General features: G+C 37.6%; 2 protein-coding genes across 2 annotated transcripts; both read left to right on the forward strand.

The window, feature by feature from the left end:
* The first annotated feature begins 5,410 nt into the window (after positions 1–5,410).
* On the forward strand, positions 5,411–11,567 carry LOC133780174 (uncharacterized). Its single transcript, XM_062220046.1, has 3 exons — positions 5,411–5,733; positions 6,341–7,256; positions 11,531–11,567. Exons 1-3 carry the CDS (start codon positions 5,730–5,732, stop codon positions 11,565–11,567), a joined length of 957 nt encoding a protein of 318 aa, XP_062076030.1. The 5' UTR covers positions 5,411–5,729.
* A 6,669-nt stretch (positions 11,568–18,236) lies between these two features.
* On the forward strand, positions 18,237–20,058 carry LOC133778543 (uncharacterized). Its single transcript, XM_062218503.1, has 2 exons — positions 18,237–18,550; positions 19,082–20,058. Exons 1-2 carry the CDS (start codon positions 18,350–18,352, stop codon positions 19,604–19,606), a joined length of 726 nt encoding a protein of 241 aa, XP_062074487.1. The 5' UTR covers positions 18,237–18,349; the 3' UTR covers positions 19,607–20,058.
* Positions 20,059–20,692: the final 634 nt, after the last annotated feature.

Below are 20,692 nucleotides of genomic sequence, written 5' to 3' on the forward strand. Positions count from 1 at the left end.
ACCTTATAGATTGGCCTAACTCCAATATCGAAACACTCTAATCCTCACTTCCCAAGTGTTTGATAAAGCTTAAGAATGATAAAGCTTTTTCTTTCCCAACCCAAGTGTTTCACTCTTATGGTCTCACTAGCACCTTGGAGTATGATCACATCTGAAGAGTAGGTGAAAGGGCTGGGTACTAGGTCCTATTTATAGAGATAAGGAGTGAAACTAACCTTATTTTGACTTGAATAAAAATAATGAATTTAATTGGAAAAGAATTGAATTTTTGTCAATTAGAGGCTGAAGACTCGATCAAAACTAACAGAGGTAGGTCTAAGGAGTCAAAGGTGGTTTTTAAAAATTAAAAACAAAAATAAAAAAATAATAATTAATAATTAATATAGGCGATATATCGCCCCTATGTGGCGATATATCGGCTGCCCTCTAGTTCCGAGTCTCCGTCCGTACGATCGTGCAACGTCAATGTGTTTTCCGTATTCAGCATCAGGCGATATATCAGCTCCAATGCTGCGATATATCGGCATACGTGATTATTTTAAACATGTAATTGCACTTTTTCAGCATAATTAAGGTTGGATAACTACCTTGACTGAGTCAAATTACGACCCAAACAGATTCTGGTGAAGACTATGTCTTATATTCCCTTATTTTATCATTAAAATAATAATTCCTAAATAATCATGCATATGACAAGTGTCATAATCCTATTGGCTCTATCTAAACCCACTACAACAATCTAACTATTTAATGACTCTTTTTAATGACCTACACTTATGGTGAAGGTCATGAAAATTTGTAGAACATATTTCATGTCCGTTAATGAGGGTCATGAAATATTATATATCATGTCCCCCTTTACAAGAGATATAATGTAATGTGGGTCATTATATATAATTTTAAATTTTATATTTTACATTTCTGTGTACTTTTTTTTTTTTTTAAAAACAAAAAAGGCCAAGGAGCGACATGAAATAATCCCTGTGCCCGCGCGCCCTTTCCCCTACCATTTTTTGAAATTTTTGTTCTTCTTTCCCGCTACACCCTATTGCTCTTTCTCTCTATCTTTGAAATGGCAAAGAGCCATTTTTTTTCTGGCTTTGAAATCTCCATAGATACCTCTGCCTGTCCTCATCTTTGTACCCTCTTCGCCTCTACAATAGAAGTCCCCACGATCACCATTCGAAGACCTCCAGTTTTCGGATTCAACGACATGTTCGTCTCCCCACGCGGAGCACAACATTCCTTCATCGGAAGCAAAAGAAAAACGTAAGTCCGAACATATGATAACTCTACAAAATAGAGTTATTTTACCACTTTTTATGTGCTAATTGTTACTTAATTCTTGAGTTTTTAATTGATTTATTAAGTTTTTAAGTAATTTTAAATTTATTAAGTTTATTTTAATTTGATAGATTTTTGTGTATTTTTATAGTTATATTATTGTAAAATGTTATAGTTTAATTATTTAAAATTAATATTGTTAAGTTAGGAGTAAAAAGATGCAATTTTGAGCTTAAATGTTTAAGTAAATTAAGTTTTAATTAATATTTTCATGGAATTTTTGTTGTATATTTTATTATTGAAAATATTTAGTTTTAATTTAATTTATGATTGTTTTATAGGGAATTTGTTGTAATTTATTTGCTCTTGTAAAGCAATAAAAATGAGGATAAAGAATGGTATTTTTGAAAGAAATAGCATGAAATGTGACATTTTTCCTCATGCCTTCAGCACCTACAAATGGGCCTGCCTCTCCTTCAAGCCAGCTGCCTCAAGGCCCAAGTCTCCAGGCCCACAAAATCATTTGATGCTCCACCCTTCACTCCCACGTCCAAGCTTCATTCAGAAATCAACAATGCCACTTCCAGCAAGTCTTCTCCTCCCACCAATCACATATGGCCGAATAACTCAAGCACCCAATTCCACCTGATGCATTCCTTCACCTCACAGCCATGCATCAATGATGCCAGCACCCAAGCCTGCGCCTGCTTTCAGCCTCCCACACAAGACTCAACAGCCACAAAGCAACATTTTGAGCCCACAAAAATGCTTTTGTACCATTTGTCCCCTATGACAAAAATACCACTTTTTACCCCACTATCTATACTTTTTACCCCAAAACATAATTATTACACCCTATAATTTATCCCTATTTGCCATATTATAATTAATTAAATTAATTTAATCAATTTAATTATTTTAAATTGATTATTTTAATTCCCATTTTTTGGCTATAAATAAGGGAGTTTGGTGTCATATTTTAGAGGGAGGTTACCATACCAAAAACTCTACACATTTCAAACCTCTCTATTCTCTTCATCTTCTTCTTCTTTTTTATTTTTTTCTATGTATTTTTAGAGGAAAAATTTGGGGGTTTCATCCTCCAAATTTTCCTATTTATGTTTGTAATTTTTATTTTGTAATTTCTACTCTAGTTATGTGCTTCTAATCTTTTTCATAAGATTATTAAGATCATGATGAAGCAACTTGTAATAGGTAATATTTATGTTGTATGTTGATTTCCCTTGTAATGCAACAAAGTCTATGGATTTTTCTTCTTCATATATTTCTTTCATCTTAAATATCTTGTATTTTAGATTGTTATAACATATTTACACTTTGTTCTTCATTAGTGCATAAACATAATATTCTTTGTGTAAGATGTGTCATTAAATTGTACACATCCATGCTTAGAACAAAAATATTATGTTTTGCCTTATAAATAATGTTCATTGATTTATTTGTTATTTCATTAGATTGATTTACACTAAATGCTTTGAAATTATAATTTTGAAAAGTGAAGAAAAATCCTATCTTTTTATAAGAAATTTGTGTTTAAAATTATAAATCTTTTTGGAAAAGGATAGTTTAAATTATTTTAACTATCACTAAAACTTGGGAATCAATATACTAATAAATATTATTAAACTTACATTTTGTGGATTCTAGTATCTTAATAATCTTTTCTTTTAACACTTATTTTCAACTCATTATTGCTTTATTTTTATTCTCTTAAATAGCTTTATTTTTCAATCTTTTATTTTATGTTCATAATATTAAAACTCATCAATCTTTGGAGCTAGGTTAGAATTTCTTATTTTTGATTTAAAATAGTTTCATTTTCGATTTTAGACAACTCTTTTGGGTTCGAAATCCTTGCTTACACGATCACTATTCTATATGGACGATTCGTGCGCTTGCGATATATAAATTTTTAAACATACCCGTTTTGGGTCCATCAACATACCTTTGCGTTGATTTTTCTCTTAGATTCTGAGTACCAAATTCATGTAAAATGGTTTTGTTGTGTTCATAGTGTTGTGTAATAAGTTGAGGAAAAGAATGAACACACCAAGAACCGGCCACAATAAGAGGTATATATTCATAGATTTCCTTCGTAGTTTACGGTTACGATTTTATATTTTCATTTCCTAGGATGGCTATGAGCCCCACGCCACACTATTGCTCTTTCTCTCTATCTTGGTTTGAAGGTAAGCCACTGCACTCACTCTCACTCTCACTCTCACCTTGGTTTTCTTTTGGGTTTTCATTGTTTCTAGCAATGTAAAAGAAAAATTCAGACAGTACTACATATCACGGTTCTTAAAACAACCAGAGGGAAATAATTTATAGCCCATTAAACTTATAATATATATTTTTTTCATTCTAGCTTTTCCTATTTTTTGTGATATTGATCAACATTTCTTTTCTATGCAAAATATTGAATTTGGCAACAAAGGAATAGAGTGTGAATCAGGGAGAAAACACATATGCATAAACAAGTTAATAATGAAGCTATATATATATTTTGTAGACATTATAAGGGGCTTATAGCATCACACGGAGGTTGAAACTACTAAAACTTCTAAACAAAAACAAAAGAAAACAACAGAGTTTGACTTGGATTTTCAAACCACCAAACAAAGACATATATATAATTATAATAATATGTAAGAAAATAAAATAATAGTTTTATGGGAAGCTCAGTGGTAGCCCACGTGGATGGAGTGTGGAGTGGACTAGTTAGAGAAGATGAAGCATAATAAAGCTTTGATTTTTGGGTCTGAAACTTCCAAAAAACTTGTTAACTTGATTTTAAATTATTTGTTTTGTTAGGTAAGTCTTTATGCACATACCTTTTAGTTATGGCTCAATCCCTATTTGCATATTCATATATACATATATGTATGTTAAATTTATATTTTACATATTTATTGATTTGATGATTTAGAGGCTGATAATGGTTCGAGAATTTTGAATGAACAAGCTATTTGATATCTATTAATATGTGCATATGATGCAACTTGAATGGTTATTTAACTCGTCATTTTCATCATGAGTTCCTTTTGTATTTTTTTTTTTTTTGCTAAAACAAACTGATGATTTTAGTTGCAAACTGATGATTTTTAGTGCATATGATGCAACAAATTGAATGGTTTAGTCATATCCATATAACATCATCATTTTCATCATGAGCTTCTTTTTTGTGTTTTTTGCTCAAACTGATAATTTTAGTTGCAAAAACATCTGTTTCGGTCTCTGCTCAGTGAAAGTGCTATCAACCATATTCTTTTGTTTAATACAATGCATCTATATATTTATATATTAATTAACAAATAATAATAATAATTGTATTTTTGGATCTCAAAACTAGTTCAAATAATAGTTCTATCCGTTGAAGGGAAAGTTTACTTTGCCTTTTCTTATAGTGATGAGTCTATATACAAAAAGGCTCTTTATAAAATGCCATGGTCCTTCAATGTAGGCATTCTAATTGGCAAAAACTGGCTTATAAAGTGTTTGTACCGTAAAAGATATAGCCCACGTGATTCTTTTCTATTGCATAAACATCTTTTATCTTTTTTGCATGCAATTATTAGGAGTTGAATCATGTGTGTTCACCCTTTCTATTTATTCCTTTTTATGTTTAATGGTTGTGTTAATTAGCTTAAATTTTCAACGACAGTTGAAATAATATAAACAATGACTATAATCTAACACTTTATCAGCAGGGAAAAGAAGGCAATCTACCTCAGTAAGGCCCTTAGCCGAATTCATTGTTCTTCTGAACGTCACCAAAATATCCCTTCTTCCCAACATTGCCTTTCTTTCATCAGTCGTCACTGCCACATACCCCAGCCAACTTGGTGGTTTGAAGGTAAGACACTGCACTCACTCTCACTCTCACCTTGGTATGGTTTATCAAATAAAGTGTTTTAAAAGAGAATATATATATGTATATGTATATGTATGTATGTTTAAGTCCTTCACTTTAGGCTACGTGAAATGAAGAAGGAAACTCATGTACACTCTATGCATAGGGCTGTGTAATTCAGTTGCTTCCTCATCAGGAAACTCATGTACTACTTATTATATTTCACCCTAAATAAATATGGGAAATTTGATAAATCATGCTTACATTAGCTTAATAATTAAAATTTGAACCAAAGTTAACCACCCTATGATACAAATGCTTATCTTTCATTTAATACCAAAAATACCCCTCTCATAACACCTTTCCTCTCTATTCTCCCTCTTCCTCTCTACCTCTCTTCACCATACCTCTCTTCACCATACATTCTCTCTCACTCTCTCTTCACCATACGTTTTACACACAAAATTTTTATACTAAAATCTTGCAAGAAAGATACACATTCGGACATTGTGGATTGTTTGAGGAGAAACACCAAGCTTTGTGTTATTTTTGCTCATAGTGAAGATATTAAATGGGTAAGTGATTTTCTTTGATTCTTGTTGTTGTTGGTTGCTTTTATGATTCATAATGCTGTTTATATGTTGGATCTATAGTTTGTTGGTATTTTTTGCTGTTTTTTTGGGTGAAAATCGTGTCATGTGAAAATCTGCGTTTTCTTGGGTTCCCTGAGTTTTTTTCTAAATGCCCGATAGTGTCCGATAGAGACCCGATACAGGCACGATATTTGTTGAGTTTCAAGGTTAGGGATGAAGGTCCGATGGCAACCCGATGGTTGCCCGATAGTTTGGTTACCCGATGGTTATAAGGGTACGATGGCTACCCGATGGTTGCCCCGATTATTATTTTAAATCTACACATCCTTTTAAGTACGATAATAGATCGATAGTAGTCCGATATATGCCCGATAGTTATTATTAAGTTACTGCTGACCTAATAGTACGATGGTACTCGATGTTACCCGATACTTGCCCGATATTAGTGTTTTAAGTGATCAAAAAACATAAATAAAACTTTGCCCGATACCGCCCGATATGGCCCGATACTGGTACGATTCCCAAACATTTGAACTAAATTTCGACATTTTGTTGCCATTTACTGATTTTTTTTCTTTGTACATGATAGGGTCAACTTTGTTCGCGTACTTAATGTATAATGGTGTTTGGGAGCGTGAAGGTAGAGATTGGGTTTTTAATGGAGCCGAAAATTTAACGTTCGAGTTGGAGAAGGACATAACTTACTCACAACTTGTTGAACTTCTGTACTCAGAGCTGGAGGTTGACAAAGTGCAGTATGACCTGAAATTAGAAGTGAATTATAAGTACATGAAAGGGTTAATGTATCGGCCTGAACTTATAAGGAATGACAAGGGTGTAAGCTTATATTTGTCAATGCTTTTGAAGAAGCCAGATGAATTTGTTCCCCTTTTTGTGACTTTGGTGGAGAAGAATATCATTGTTTATCGTAATCCTCCACCAAGTACTGTTAAGGATACTCGTAGTGAGGTTGGGACTTATGTTCCAGAAACAAATCCGGAGGTGCTGGTAGCCACTGCTGTACCTGAATCAAACCCTTTCATACCAACAGTTGACCATGTAGCACAGATGCCATTTCATGATGATTTTCCTGATTGTCCTGACCCTGAAAATGATTTTGAGGGCAATGACGACCAAGAAACAGAGGTCCGTTCTCAAGCTTTGAGCCTGAGTCCACTGTCGTACCAAATACCGAGGCAAACAACATGTAGAAGTAGACCCCGTAGAGAAGATCGCCAAACACCTGGTACTAGTAGTAGTCGTCCAGACGGAACAAATGATGCTAGAGAATTTAGTGATCCACTCTCTTCTTCGACATATTATAGTAAATTCAAAGCTCAGATGTTTACAAGAGAAGACATTGAGGATAATAGTCACTATATATCTATGGGTGGCACATCGGGCGGGGAGATTCATTTAGGAAAGTTTTTCAGAGACAAGGAACATTTAAAAAAGGTTGCTGGCTTGTTTGCAATGAAGAAGGGATTCGACTTTATAGTTAAGAAGTCTGGTACTGATGTTTGGTATATTACATGCAAGGATCCTGATTGTGGGTGGAGGTTAAGAGGGAAGAAGAAGCAACTTTCTAACATGTTCGAGGTGACAGCATTTGAAAATGTACACACATGTTCCCTCGATGTTCGAAAAAAAGATAACCGTCAAGCATCACCTTTGGTAGTTGCCGAACTGATCAAGGATAAATTCTCAGTTAACGGTTCAGATTATTTAGCCTCCAAAATAAGAGAAGATATGAAGAATTCTTTCGGGATCGAAATGAGTTATGAGAAGGCTTGGAGATGCAGAGAGAAAGCACTCCACATAGTTAGGGGTACGCCTGAAGCTTCATATTCGAAGTTACCTGGGTACTTGCACATGCTGCGGTTGAACAATCCCGATTCCATTACTGATTTCAAGGTAGACGAGGGTCGCTTCAAGTATTGCTTTTTTTCTCTGGGTGCTTGTAGGCGGGGATTCAAGTTTTGTCGACCTGTTATATGTATTGATGGGTCCTTCTTGAAAACTAGGTATGGTGGCCAAATGTTGTGTGCCGTGGCATTGGATTCAGACAGCCACATATTTCCGATTGCTTTCGCAATGGTTGACAGTGAGAACCACGACTCTTGGACCTATTTCATGAGGAAGTTGAAACAAGCGATTGGTGATGTTGAGAACTTAGCATTCGTATCGGATAGGCATCAAAGCATTGTTCATGCTTTGGAACTTGTCTTCCCTGATGCACCCCATGGCGCATGCTACCACCACATTATTATGAACGTGGCTAGCAAGTTCAAGACTGATTGCTTCACGGATCATATTTACAGTTGTGCATACTCGTATAAGAAGACAGATTTTGAAAGAGAATTTGAAAAGATAAAAGCAATGGATGTTCGAGTTGCACTATATCTTGAGGGCATTGGATTTGAAAGATGGGTTCGTGCGTACTTTCCAGGGGACCGTTACAATGTAATGACAAGTAATTGGGCTGAAAGTTTCAACAGCAAAACTAAGGACGCAAGAGCCTTCCCGATCACTGCTTTTGTTGAATTCATCAGGTTTACTATTCAAACATGGTTTGCTACTCGAAAGGAAAACGCTGAAAAGTGTAGCACGACTCTATCACCAGTTATGGAGGGGGACTTGTCATGTCAATTTGAGAAATCTCGGTTCTTAAGCGTCGACAGAGCTGGACCTTATACATTTAATGTCCACCCCGGAGGAACAGTTCAGAGCGGTGGTATAGTTGATTTGGAGGCACGACAATGCAGTTGCGGCCTATTCCAAATCATGAAGATTCCTTGTCCACATGCATGTGCTGCTGCTCAAGAACGAAATATTAGCATGTACGCATTGTGCTCTCAATATTACACAAGAGAGAGTTGGAAGAGCACATATGAGGGGACAATTATGCCAGTTGGTGATGAGGATGATTGGGAATTGCCTGAAGACATTAAGAACATCCAAGTTGGAGTACCGATTGAGAAGAAACCTGTAGGCCGACCGAAGAAGCAAAAGGTCGGACGAATTAGGAAAAATCGATATCCTTCTAATGGAGACAAGGTTGTGATACAACGATGTTGTAGCAAGTGTGGTGGTAAAGGGCACAACAAAGCGTCTTGCAAGTACCGAGGTTAACTTGTTTTGTTTGTATTCTAGTTGACCTATTATGTTTTATTTCTGCTTGAACTAGTAATATTTGTTATGTGCTGGATTTTGCAGGTTTTTTTCTATTTTTTTCTCCATTATGAAACTCTTAAATATGTAATAATCCAGTGTTGGTTCGATAGTGCACGATGCCGGTACGACAATGCACGATATTGTTTGTTGTAGGATTATTTAAATGTATCTTACAATATGGTACGACGTTGCTCGATGTAGTACGATAGTTAATGTACGACATTAGGGTACGATAATGTACGATATTTGTCCGATAATGGTACGATGGTATGGTTTCAGGACTGTTCGTGAAATTTGTGAGGCAAGTGAGGGTACGATAGAGTACGATAGTGATCGATGATAGTACGATGCAAAGATTAAGCACATTAAAATGTAGTAATTACAAAAAGAGCAATCAAAAAAATTATACAATTCAAAAAAATTAAGACCGTTCAACATAAGTTTTGGTAGAATAAGTCTACACACCACCTTTGCCTAAAAAGTTTCATATTATTGTCAGTTACATTATCAAATGGTAGTTGTAGAAGCTTATGTTCAATATGCTCAATTACGTAACATCCGCAATCGCCACTGCATTAGAAAATAAACAATAATTTAATAAAGTTTTGTAATTAAGAAATAATAATTAATATGTGATATTTAATAAAGTTCACCTGGATTTTGTTTGCGGTACGAATTCACGTGGAATGAGTTTCCAATCGAAGGGTCTGACCTGACTCTCTGATGCTGTCAACTGAGGCGCGAGTATAACGTCATGGTTCTCAAATAAACCGGACTGTCGCAAGACCGACGGGAAAATGGTACACCAGTCAACCATCAAGCTGATCAAATCGTTTTCGGAAATTGATCCAATACTGGAGTCAAAGATGTTGAGCATCCACCCATTCAGGTCTGCCTCTACAGCTACCCAATGCATTTGGTCTTTCAAGAAGAGGGCAAAATAAATGAACTCCTTGTTCTGCCAACTCGGTAAGAACTGGACTGCATCACCCCTAACCAGGTCCAATATACTGTCATCCCAACTAAATCTAGAGTAGTCAGAACCTGGAAAAGCGTCCCACCGACCCTTCAATGATTCGGGAAAAATTGTAGGCATAACAACACATTTCTGAGGGTACACGTTAGGATAAAATTCTAGACGCCTCCTCATGAGATGAAATGCTGCATCTAAATGCTACATTAAAGGAAAATTAAGTCAGTAACCACAATATCGTACCAAAATAAACAAACAAAAAAACTATCAGACATGAATATAGTAACTATCGTACCCCAATCGTACCATTATCGTACCCCAATCGTACATGAATATATTAACAATAAAACCTTCTATCGTACCAATATCGTGTTAATGTCGTACCATCATCGTACCTTTATGGCAAAAACTAGTATTATACACCATCGTACCCACTAGCGTCCCACTGTCGTACCATCATCGTACATTATCGTACTACCATCGTACCTAAATTGTCCCACTACAAATTCTAAATTTATGATGGTAATAGTAACTACTTAACAAATTATATCGTACCACTATCGTGCTAATGTCGTACCACCATCGTACCATTGACATAAACAATTTATAATTTGACACTTATAATTATCGTACTACTTTCGTACCATATCGTACCCATATCGTACCACTATATATAGAAACATTTAAATAAATTTTCAACATTATTTAATTATGAAGTTATAGAAAACTTACAGAGTCAGAAAGCCATGTCCTCGGAGTATGCAGTTTCAGGAACCAAGCAGCATCGTGTGTCCCTGAGAAGCATTCCCTCGGATATTTATTCCCAATGGTGCCAAGCAACCACTTGTGAAAGGTCATAAGTAATTTACCATCAACAACCCTCAATGGATCCACATTCACTGCTGTCTTCGATTTCTTATTCCTTTTCCTCATTGCAGTGTACTCATCGAACCACCTAGGCCTCTTTCTTTCTCTCCTCTTCTCCGGTGCTGGTGGAGCTATGTTTAAGAATTGTACTTCAGAATCTTCAGTATCTCCGATTACAGTAATTTGCATATCCTCTGGTGTGCGAAAAATGTGATCATCTACATCATCAGGTCTGTAATCGTTAGGGAGAATGTCTTCATCTACAGGAGACTGAGGGCCTTCTTCAGTGGACTGAGGGTGTGGATCTGGAACTGGCCTACTAAGATCTTCCATCATTGTCATAAGCTTCTGCAATTGACCCAAGATCTCGGACTGACCTTTAATAAGGGCACTTTGTTGCCCTTCAACCTTTTCCAACCTGGCCAAAATCATAGAGTAGCCTGGTTGCTCAGCTTGGGAGGAGGTGCTGGCATGAGGTGTTGATGGGGGAACCTCAGGTGCCTCAGGTTGAGCTGGTGGAACCTCCTTAAAAATATTTGCTGCTTCTGCTTGCTCAGCTAACTTTTCAGCAAGCTTTTCAGCCTGGCTCTGTAAGGCTTCCTGTGTAGGCTGTCCATCGGGACCCACCTCTAGTTCCTCTAACCCCATGTCCACATACAATGGGGCTTCATTGTCTGTAAGGGTCCTCACATACTGTTCTTCAGCAGGTCGGGCACACAGGTAGGGGTATACTGTCAACTGCCACAAAAAACAATGCATATTTAGATTGGAAAGTAAAACAATATATCATGTCAATTGGTAAACTATCGTACCCCAATCGTACCCATATCGTACCCATATCATGCAATTATCGTACCCATATCGTACCCATAACATAACAATATCGTACCCGTAAGTGAGAATTGCTTGCTAACTATCGTACCATCATCGTACAACATCGTACCAATATCGTACCACTACTACTACATTAACAAAGAATACATATCGTACCCCCATCGGACCATCATCGTACCAAATCGTACCACTTAGTCAGTTTTCAAACAGTTGACAAAAAACCACAAAATAACCCCATAATCGTACTCAAATCGTACTCTATCGTATTACTATCGTGCAGTACCCATAAAATTGCATATCTAGAAAAAAATATAGAACATTCAAAAGTAAAGTAAAAGCTCACCTTTTTGGCAAACAACTTAATAAGTTGCTCTTTGTGTATCTCTACTTTCTCCTTGCTCTGCCAGTTGATCATTCTTGGTATGCCTTGGCCCAATCTCACAGCATGATCCTGACCCAACTCAATGATGGACTCAAAAGCCCAATACTGCAATGCTGCAGCATACCCATAAATAGAGTACTTGGCCTCCTTTTGAGTCTTTCCTTTCTCAATCTTCTTCTGTAAATGCTTCTTCATTTCAACAAAGTCTTTTTGACAAGTTTGTAACAACTTCTGGTATGATATCTTCCCCCACGGGTACTGGAAAAAGAAGTCAACGTCGTCTACCATCTTCAGCATGTCAGTCCAAACCATCAACTTCTCCTCACGACCTTTCAAAACACCCTCAACTAATAAGCACAAACCCATCTTGTACACATCATCAACTATTTGACAACTCTCAAAAGTTCTGCGCAGTTGCCCTATGCTCACTGGGGAATGACCATTGAAGTACTCAAGAATCAACCGATCCGAAGTGGTCTTCGCTTTAATCTCAGCTTCAGACGGTCCGGCCTCAAAATTTAAACCAGTAACTAAAGCGAACTCCAATTGGCTAAATCTACATCTTTTTTTCCCAATATAAAACTGGACTTCGTCAGTCTTCTCCCCTCTGAATTTGTGCAACAACAATTGATGGACTAAGGCACCAGAAAAATTTAATGGTTCCGCCATGAAGAACTGTTTGAAAGGGGATTCCTTCACCCTATCCAATAAACCACACTGTATAAATTTTGCTTTAATCTTTGGAAAGTACCAACTGCCGCGCCAAGTGATACGTCCCGTAAAATGTTCCTCTACTGGAACTATCAGTTGTGGAGGTCTTAAGTTCTGCATAAAACAAATAAATACCCAATTAAATAGAATAACAAAAAAAAACATCAAATTTTATATTCTGCAATATACTATCGAGCAACTATCGGAATCTATCGCACCATATCGGACACCAATGGAAAACTGGAACTATAACATTATCGTGCACAATCGTACCTAACATCGTACACCATCGTATTATAACATACACAACAATTTGTTCCCACTATCGGGCACACATCGTACCCAACATCGTACCCTATCGTACCTCCATCTTCAACCTCAAGTTATCAGAAAACACAACCTATCGTACCACCATCGAACCACTATCGTACCCCTATCGTACACTCATCTTCAACCTGAAGTTATGAGAAACACAAATACTATCGTACCCATATCGACCCACTATCGTACCTTATCGTACCTCTAAAAAAACCCAGAAATTTTTTTCAAAATTTTACGGTTTATCAGATGTCACACAGTCAGATTTAACACAGTCAAATTCAACAATACATACTATAACATTTTTTAATGGAGAAGAGATTAAAAAAAACACATACCCTAGACATTTTTGCGCAATGGGGTGTCGGTTTTTCTTCTCCGGTGAGGGGTTGGAGCTTGGTTTTTCTTCGTCTCCGGTGGGGGTTGGGGCTTGGTTTTTCTTCGTCTCCAGTGGGGGTTGGGGCTTGGTTTTTCTACGTCTCCGGTGGGGGTTTTTCCGACCGTCGGGTGAGGGAGAGAGCAGCGTCGGGTGATGGTGGGTGAGGGAGAGAGAAGCGTCGGGTGTGAGTACTTATGTTGCTCGATGGTTTTGTGGGAGTGAAGAGTTGGGATTTGGGAGGGAACGGGAAATGGGCAGGGGAAAAGCCGAAAGGTACGGTTTTTATCAAGTTTTTTTATCACTATCGTGTACCATCGGGTACAATCGTGTACCATCATACTATTGGGAAAGCATCGGGCACTTATCGGGTACCATCGTGTACAATCGTACTAATAGGTCTGCATTAACTTAATAACAACTATCGGGCATGCATCGGACTCGTATCGATCCATTATCGTACTTAAAGGGTTTGTAGAATGAAAATAAATATCGGGCAACCATCGGGTAGCCATCGAACCTTAATGACCATCGGGTAACCAAAACATATCGGGCAAGCATCGGGTGGCCATCGGACCTCATCACTAACCTTGAAACCCAACAACTATCGTCCCTGCATCGGGCCTATATCGGACACTATCGGGCATTTAGAAAAAAAATTCAAGGAACCCAAAAAAACGCAGATTTTCACAGACCACGATTTTCACCAAAAAAACAGCAAAAAATACCAACAAACTACAGATCCAACATCTAAACAGCAATCTAAATCATAAAAACAACCAACAACAACAAGAATCAAAGAAAATTACTTACCCATGTGTATCTTTTTTGCAAGATTTTAGAGAGGAAAGGTATGGGATTTTGTTATGAGAGGGGTATTTTTGGTATTAAATGAAAGATAAGCATTTGTATCATAGGGTGGTTAACTTTGGTTCAAATTTTAATTATTAAGCTAATGTAAGCATGATTTATCAAATTTCCCATAAATATAAACTCTTCCTGACTTGTGTGGTTTGTATTCTGCCGATTCCTCTAGATGGGTCACCTTTGGTGTTTAAAAATAAGCAAATAAACAAAAGGAGAAATGGCCACATTGATGAGTTGATGTGCATTGATTTGCTAGTCTTGTCTACTTGTCCTTGTGTTGTCAGTCTATTCTCTATCTCTAATATATGGATAAAGGTGCAGGCTTTAGAGGCATGATCTGATAATACAGCCAAACACACTCTTCTCTTCTCTATTTTTTTACTGTATAATATAATCCTTTAAAAGACACTTCACTCTCACCACTCCCTTTCTTGCATGGCTTTTACCTTTTTGCCTTTTACCCTTTTACCCTTTCTTTCTGTATTAATAGTTTTGTTCTCTCTTTTTCCTCATTTTCATTTGTTATCAAATCTCATAAATGTAAGTGTTATTAATGAAAGGGAAATTTGATAAATCATGCTTACATTAGCTTAATAATTAAAATTTGAACCAAAGTTAACCACCCTATGATACAAATGCTTATCTTTCATTTAATACCAAAAATACCCCTCTCATAACAAAATCCCATACCTTTCCTCTCTAAAATCTTGCAAAAAAGATACACATGGGTAAGTAATTTTCTTTGATTCTTGTTGTTGTTGGTTGTTTTTATGATTTAGATTGCTGTTTAGATGTTGGATCTGTAGTTTGTTGGTATTTTTTGCTGTTTTTTTGGTGAAAATCGTGGTCTGTGAAAATCTGCGTTTTTTTGGGTTCCTTGAATTTTTTTTCTAAATGCCCGATAGTGTCCGATATAGGCCCGATGCAGGGACGATAGTTGTTGGGTTTCAAGGTTAGTGATGAGGTCCGATGGCCACCCGATGCTTGCCCGATATGTTTTGGTTACCCGATGGTCATTAAGGTTCGATGGCTACCCGATGGTTGCCCGATATTTATTTTCATTCTACAAACCCTTTAAGTACGATAATGGATCGATACGAGTCCGATGCATGCCCGATAGTTGTTATTAAGTTAATGCAGACCTATTAGTACGATTGTACACGATGGTACCCGATAAGTGCCCGATGCTTTCCCAATAGTATGATGGTACACGATTGTACCCGATGGTACACGATAGTGATAAAAAAACTTGATAAAAACCGTACCTTTCGGCTTTTCCCCTGCCCATTTCCCGTTCCCTCCCAAATCCCAACTCTTCACTCCCACAAAACCATCGAGCAACATAAGTACTCACACCCGACGCTTCTCTCTCCCTCACCCACCATCACCCGACGCTGCTCTCTCCCTCACCCGACGGTCGGAAAAACCCCCACCGGAGACGTAGAAAAACCAAGCCCCAACCCCCACTGGAGACGAAGAAAAACCAAGCCCCAACCCCCACCGGAGACGAAGAAAAACCAAGCTCCAACCCCTCACCGGAGAAGAAAAACCGACACCCCATTGCGCAAAAATGTCTAGGGTATGTGTTTTTTTTAATCTCTTCTCCATTAAAAAATGTTATAGTATGTATTGTTGAATTTGACTGTGTTAAATCTGACTGTGTGACATCTGATAAACCGTAAAATTTTGAAAAAAATTTCTGGGTTTTTTTAGAGGTACGATAAGGTACGATAGTGGGTCGATATGGGTACGATAGTATTTGTGTTTCTCATAACTTCAGGTTGAAGATGAGTGTACGATAGGGGTACGATAGTGGTTCGATGGTGGTACGATAGGTTGTGTTTTCTGATAACTTGAGGTTGAAGATGGAGGTACGATAGGGTACGATGTTGGGTACGATGTGTGCCCGATAGTGGGAACAAATTGTTGTGTATGTTATAATACGATGGTGTACGATGTTAGGTACGATTGTGCACGATAATGTTATAGTTCCAGTTTTCCATTGGTGTCCGATATGGTGCGATAGATTCCGATAGTTGCTCGATAGTATATTGCAGAATATAAAATTTGATGTTTTTTTTTGTTATTCTATTTAATTGGGTATTTATTTGTTTTATGCAGAACTTAAGACCTCCACAACTGATAGTTCCAGTAGAGGAACATTTTACGGGACGTATCACTTGGCGCGGCAGTTGGTACTTTCCAAAGATTAAAGCAAAATTTATACAGTGTGGTTTATTGGATAGGGTGAAGGAATCCCCTTTCAAACAGTTCTTCATGGCGGAACCATTAAATTTTTCTGGTGCCTTAGTCCATCAATTGTTGTTGCACAAATTCAGAGGGGAGAAGACTGACGAAGTCCAGTTTTATATTGGGAAAAAAAGATGTAGATTTAGCCAATTGGAGTTCGCTTTAGTTACTGGTTTAAATTTTGAGGCCGGACCGTCTGAAGCTGAGATTAAAGCGAAGACCACTTCGGATCGGTTGATTCTTGAGTACTTCAATGGTCATTCCCCAGTGAGCATAGGGCAACTGCGCAGAACTTTTGAGAGTTGTCAAATAGTTGATGATGTGTACAAGATGGGTTTGTGCTTATTAGTTGAGGGTGTTTTGAAAGGTCGTGAGGAGAAGTTGATGGTTTGGACTGACATGCTGAAGATGGTAGACGACGTTGACTTCTTTTTCCAGTACCCGTGGGGGAAGATATCATACCAGAAGTTGTTACAAACTTGTCAAAAAGACTTTGTTGAAATGAAGAAGCATTTACAGAAGAAGATTGAGAAAGGAAAGACTCAAAAGGAGGCCAAGTACTCTATTTATGGGTATGCTGCAGCATTGCAGTATTGGGCTTTTGAGTCCATCATTGAGTTGGGTCAGGATCATGCTGTGAGATTGGGCCAAGGCATACCAAGAATGATCAACTGGCAGAGCAAGGAGAAAGTAGAGATACACAAAGAGCAACTTATTAAGTTGTTTGCCAAAAAGGTGAGCTTTTACTTTACTTTTGAATGTTCTATATTTTTTTCTAGATATGCAATTTTATGGGTACTGCACGATAGTAATACGATAGAGTACGATTTGAGTACGATTATGGGGTTATTTTGTGGTTTTTTGTCAACTGTTTGAAAACTGACTAAGTGGTACGATTTGGTACGATGATGGTCCGATGGGGGTACGATATGTATTCTTTGTTAATGTAGTAGTAGTGGTACGATATTGGTACGATGTTGTACGATGATGGTACGATAGTTAGCAAGCAATTCTCACTTACGGGTACGATATTGTTATGTTATGGGTACGATATGGGTACGATAATTGCATGATATGGGTACGATATGGGTACGATTGGGGTACGATAGTTTACCAATTGACATGATATATTGTTTTACTTTCCAATCTAAATATGCATTGTTTTTTGTGGCAGTTGACAGTATACCCCTACCTGTGTGCCCGACCTGCTGAAGAACAGTATGTGAGGACCCTTACAGACAATGAAGCCCCATTGTATGTGGACATGGGGTTAGAGGAACTAGAGGTGGGTCCCGATGGACAGCCTACACAGGAAGCCTTACAGAGCCAGGCTGAAAAGCTTGCTGAAAAGTTAGCTGAGCAAGCAGAAGCAGCAAATATTTTTAAGGAGGTTCCACCAGCTCAACCTGAGGCACCTGAGGTTCCCCCATCAACACCTCATGCCAGCACCTCCTCCCAAGCTGAGCAACCAGGCTACTCTATGATTTTGGCCAGGTTGGAAAAGGTTGAAGGGCAACAAAGTGCCCTTATTAAAGGTCAGTCCGAGATCTTGGGTCAATTGCAGAAGCTTATGACAATGATGGAAGATCTTAGTAGGCCAGTTCCAGATCCACACCCTCAGTCCACTGAAGAAGGCCCTCAGTCTCCTGTAGATGAAGACATTCTCCCTAACGATTACAGACCTGATGATGTAGATGATCACATTTTTCGCACACCAGAGGATATGCAAATTACTGTAATCGGAGATACTGAAGATTCTGAAGTACAATTCTTAAACATAGCTCCACCAGCACCGGAGAAGAGGAGAGAAAGAAAGAGGCCTAGGTGGTTCGATGAGTACACTGCAATGAGGAAAAGGAATAAGAAATCGAAGACAGCAGTGAATGTGGATCCATTGAGGGTTGTTGATGGTAAATTACTTATGACCTTTCACAAGTGGTTGCTTGGCACCATTGGGAATAAATATCCGAGGGAATGCTTCTCAGGGACACACGATGCTGCTTGGTTCCTGAAACTGCATACTCCGAGGACATGGCTTTCTGACTCTGTAAGTTTTCTATAACTTCATAATTAAATAATGTTGAAAATTTATTTAAATGTTTCTATATATAGTGGTACGATATGGGTACGATATGGTACGAAAGTAGTACGATAATTATAAGTGTCAAATTATAAACTGTTTATGTCAATGGTACGATGGTGGTACGACATTAGCACGATAGTGGTACGATATAATTTGTTAAGTAGTTACTATTACCATCATAAATTTAGAATTTGTAGTGGGACAATTTAGGTACGATGGTAGTACGATAATGTACGATGATGGTACGACAGTGGGACGCTAGTGGGTACGATGGTGTATAATACTAGTTTTTGCCATAAAGGTACGATGATGGTACGACATTAACACGATATTGGTACGATAGAAGGTTTTATTGTTAATATATTCATGTACGATTGGGGTACGATAATGGTACGATTGGGGTACGATAGTTACTATATTCATGTCTGATAGTTTTTTTGTTTGTTTATTTTGGTACGATATTGTGGTTACTGACTTAATTTTCCTTTAATGTAGCATTTAGATGCAGCATTTCATCTCATGAGGAGGCGTCTAGAATTTTATCCTAACGTGTACCCTCAGAAATGTGTTGTTATGCCTACAATTTTTCCCGAATCATTGAAGGGTCGGTGGGACGCTTTTCCAGGTTCTGACTACTCTAGATTTAGTTGGGATGACAGTATATTGGACCTGGTTAGGGGTGATGCAGTCCAGTTCTTACCGAGTTGGCAGAACAAGGAGTTCATTTATTTTGCCCTCTTCTTGAAAGACCAAATGCATTGGGTAGCTGTAGAGGCAGACCTGAATGGGTGGATGCTCAACATCTTTGACTCCAGTATTGGATCAATTTCCGAAAACGATTTGATCAGCTTGATGGTTGACTGGTGTACCATTTTCCCGTCGGTCTTGCGACAGTCCGGTTTATTTGAGAACCATGACGTTATACTCGCGCCTCAGTTGACAGCATCAGAGAGTCAGGTCAGACCCTTCGATTGGAAACTCATTCCACGTGAATTCGTACCGCAAACAAAATCCAGGTGAACTTTATTAAATATCACATATTAATTATTATTTCTTAATTACAAAACTTTATTAAATTATTGTTTATTTTCTAATGCAGTGGCGATTGCGGATGTTACGTAATTGAGCATATTGAACATAAGCTTCTACAACTACCATTTGATAATGTAACTGACAATAATATGAAACTTTTTAGGCAAAGGTGGTGTGTAGACTTATTCTACCAAAACTTATGTTGAACGGTCTTAATTTTTTTGAATTGTATAATTTTTTTGATTGCTCTTTTTGTAATTACTACATTTTAATGTGCTTAATCTTTGCATCGTACTATCATCGATCACTATCGTACTCTATCGTACCCTCACTTGCCTCACAAATTTCACGAACAGTCCTGAAACCATACCATCGTACCATTATCGGACAAATATCGTACATTATCGTACCCTAATGTCGTACATTAACTATCGTACTACATCGAGCAACGTCGTACCATATTGTAAGATACATTTAAATAATCCTACAACAAACAATATCGTGCATTGTCGTACCGGCATCGTGCACTATCGAACCAACACTGGATTATTACATATTTAAGAGTTTCATAATGGAGAAAAAAATAGAAAAAAACCTGCAAAATCCAGCACATAACAAATATTACTAGTTCAAGCAGAAATAAAACATAATAGGTCAACTAGAATACAAACAAAACAAGTTAACCTCGGTACTTGCAAGACGCTTTGTTGTGCCCTTTACCACCACACTTGCTACAACATCGTTGTATCACAACCTTGTCTCCATTAGAAGGATATCGATTTTTCCTAATTCGTCCGACCTTTTGCTTCTTCGGTCGGCCTACAGGTTTCTTCTCAATCGGTACTCCAACTTGGATGTTCTTAATGTCTTCAGGCAATTCCCAATCATCCTCATCACCAACTGGCATAATTGTCCCCTCATATGTGCTCTTCCAACTCTCTCTTGTGTAATATTGAGAGCACAATGCGTACATGCTAATATTTCGTTCTTGAGCAGCAGCACATGCATGTGGACAAGGAATCTTCATGATTTGGAATAGGCCGCAACTGCATTGTCGTGCCTCCAAATCAACTA

This window comes from Humulus lupulus, chromosome 5, assembly GCF_963169125.1.
Source record: "Humulus lupulus chromosome 5, drHumLupu1.1, whole genome shotgun sequence".
NCBI lineage: Eukaryota > Viridiplantae > Streptophyta > Magnoliopsida > Rosales > Cannabaceae > Humulus > Humulus lupulus.